The 1,775-nt window shown below is 34.5% G+C and overlaps 1 protein-coding gene across 1 annotated transcript in view; it reads right to left on the bottom strand.

Annotated features, from left to right (window-relative positions):
- Window positions 1-6: 6 nt before the first annotated feature.
- LOC111447591 (mitotic checkpoint protein BUB3.2) overlaps window positions 7-1,775 on the bottom strand; it is a 4,233-nt gene continuing 2,464 nt past the window's right edge. The window contains exons 5-9 of the mRNA XM_023086838.1: window positions 1,486-1,561; window positions 883-963; window positions 552-630; window positions 356-456; window positions 7-264 (exon numbers count right to left, since the gene is read on the bottom strand). Of these exons, the coding sequence (XP_022942606.1) occupies window positions 177-264; window positions 356-456; window positions 552-630; window positions 883-963; window positions 1,486-1,561 (425 nt within the window). The 3' untranslated portion in view covers window positions 7-176. The remainder of the gene's footprint in view (window positions 265-355; window positions 457-551; window positions 631-882; window positions 964-1,485; window positions 1,562-1,775) is intronic.

Here is a 1,775-nt window from a genome sequence, read left to right as displayed (position 1 = left end):
AAAAAAAAAAAAAAAAAAAAAAAAAAAAAAAAAAAAAAAAAGAAGCCTGCCTGGTGGACTCTGGAAGTCACTCGGGGCCTTGGCTCTAACACCATCAAGTAACTCTAGCAAGAAAAACAATGGAGGGCTACAGAACGATAAGCATGGACCTCAGGGTGAGATGTCTGTGATGTTAATCATGTGGGAGGATTTGGGTATACTTTAGGCTTTGGCTTAACTTCTATTTCATTTACACTGCGGACATATATGGCATCTGGCTCATGGCTACAAAATAAAACAACAAAAAAGAAAGAGCGATAAGAATGTCGTCGATGCATCATGTATGAGAGTGTCAAAGAGAGGAAAGAGAACATACGGTTTATCTCCCTCTTCGAATGTGTAACTTGATGCTACGGCTAATAGGCGCCCATCTCTACTAAATGATAGTGCTGCAATACTTGTTGGGTATTTTGAATACTGAAATATGGGAGTAATAAAATGGTAAGCTTTTGAAAACCGTAATAGTCATGGACAGAGGCCAAACTATTAGCTCACTGGTGGAAAATCCTTACCTGATATAGCCTCTTCTTGTTGTTCCCATCCCAAACATTCACGAATCCATCACAGCCTCCAGTTGCAAAAGTACCATAGCTACAGCATGAAAACAGATCAATATGGAAGCAGGGTAGAAGGTTGTTTGCATTACAACTTTAGGATATAATTTACTGATTGCCAGCACAATATTAACATAGTTAATCATTGACTGGTCAATCATTTTCTAGTTTCTGTATGTAGTGTAGATGTGACAATGTTTGCCAGTTCGATTTTGGAAGACTGCAATGCGGTGCCTATATATGTTCTCACTCAAACTAAGTCAAAAACTCGAATAAACCATAAACTCACATGGGATGGAATGCAATTGCATTGACCGGATAGACTATGTCCCTTCCAGCCTCCAGTTTTCTGTGACATTTGAATGCGTATCTACAAAAAGAAAAAATCACGTACAGGGAATTACAGCTCAAAGTCTATCAATAAAAAACAAATATCATCTTGTTGAAGGAAAGCATATAGCCATCTGTTTACGCACGATGCTTTAGAACCTATGTAACCTTTTCATGGTTTACACTCTAAAATGCATAATATAACCAGAGAAGTTGAAAGCTAACATATACATTAAAGATCAATTTACACGATAGCTTTTCGAGCTGTTTAATGCATGTTTGTTTTCCATCGAAAGAAGCAAAAAGAAAAAAATATATATATTATACAACATGATCGCTAAAATACATCAAAAGAGGATAGCCTCATGACGCTGAGCCAAGAACTAATAGCAGGGACTAAAATATAATATATCAAAATCTCTGTATCTCTAGATATTCATTCCAATCAAGCATATAGAAGATATGAGGAATTCACATATTGCAGAGAACACAATGAATAAAAAGAATAAAAGGTACAATAATAAACATTTCTTGTTATTGTTTAACTACCAACAGCACCTACTTTTTGGCTTGACTGGCCTCCGAGGGATCAAAAAATTCCATAGCAACTCGCCCTTCAACTGAACTAAGAGCATATCCTGCAATTAGAGAAGAAAATTTATAAATCTATAAACAATTGCAGTATCAAAGGCATGATAGTGATCCCTTGCAGTTTAGTTTATAGGAATCATAATTTATTGTTTTTTTAGTGAAACCACGCTTTCATTGAGAAAATGAAAAAATACAAGGGTATACAAAAAAAAAAAAAAAAAAAAAAAAAAAAAAAAAAAAAAAAAAAAAAAAAAAAAAAAA

The sequence above is a fragment of the Cucurbita moschata genome, unplaced genomic scaffold (genome assembly GCF_002738365.1).
Source record: "Cucurbita moschata cultivar Rifu unplaced genomic scaffold, Cmos_1.0 Cmo_Scf00009, whole genome shotgun sequence".
Taxonomy (NCBI): domain Eukaryota; kingdom Viridiplantae; phylum Streptophyta; class Magnoliopsida; order Cucurbitales; family Cucurbitaceae; genus Cucurbita; species Cucurbita moschata.
Note: the sequence above shows the minus strand (reverse complement) of the source record. Positions and strands in the feature narration are given on the sequence as shown.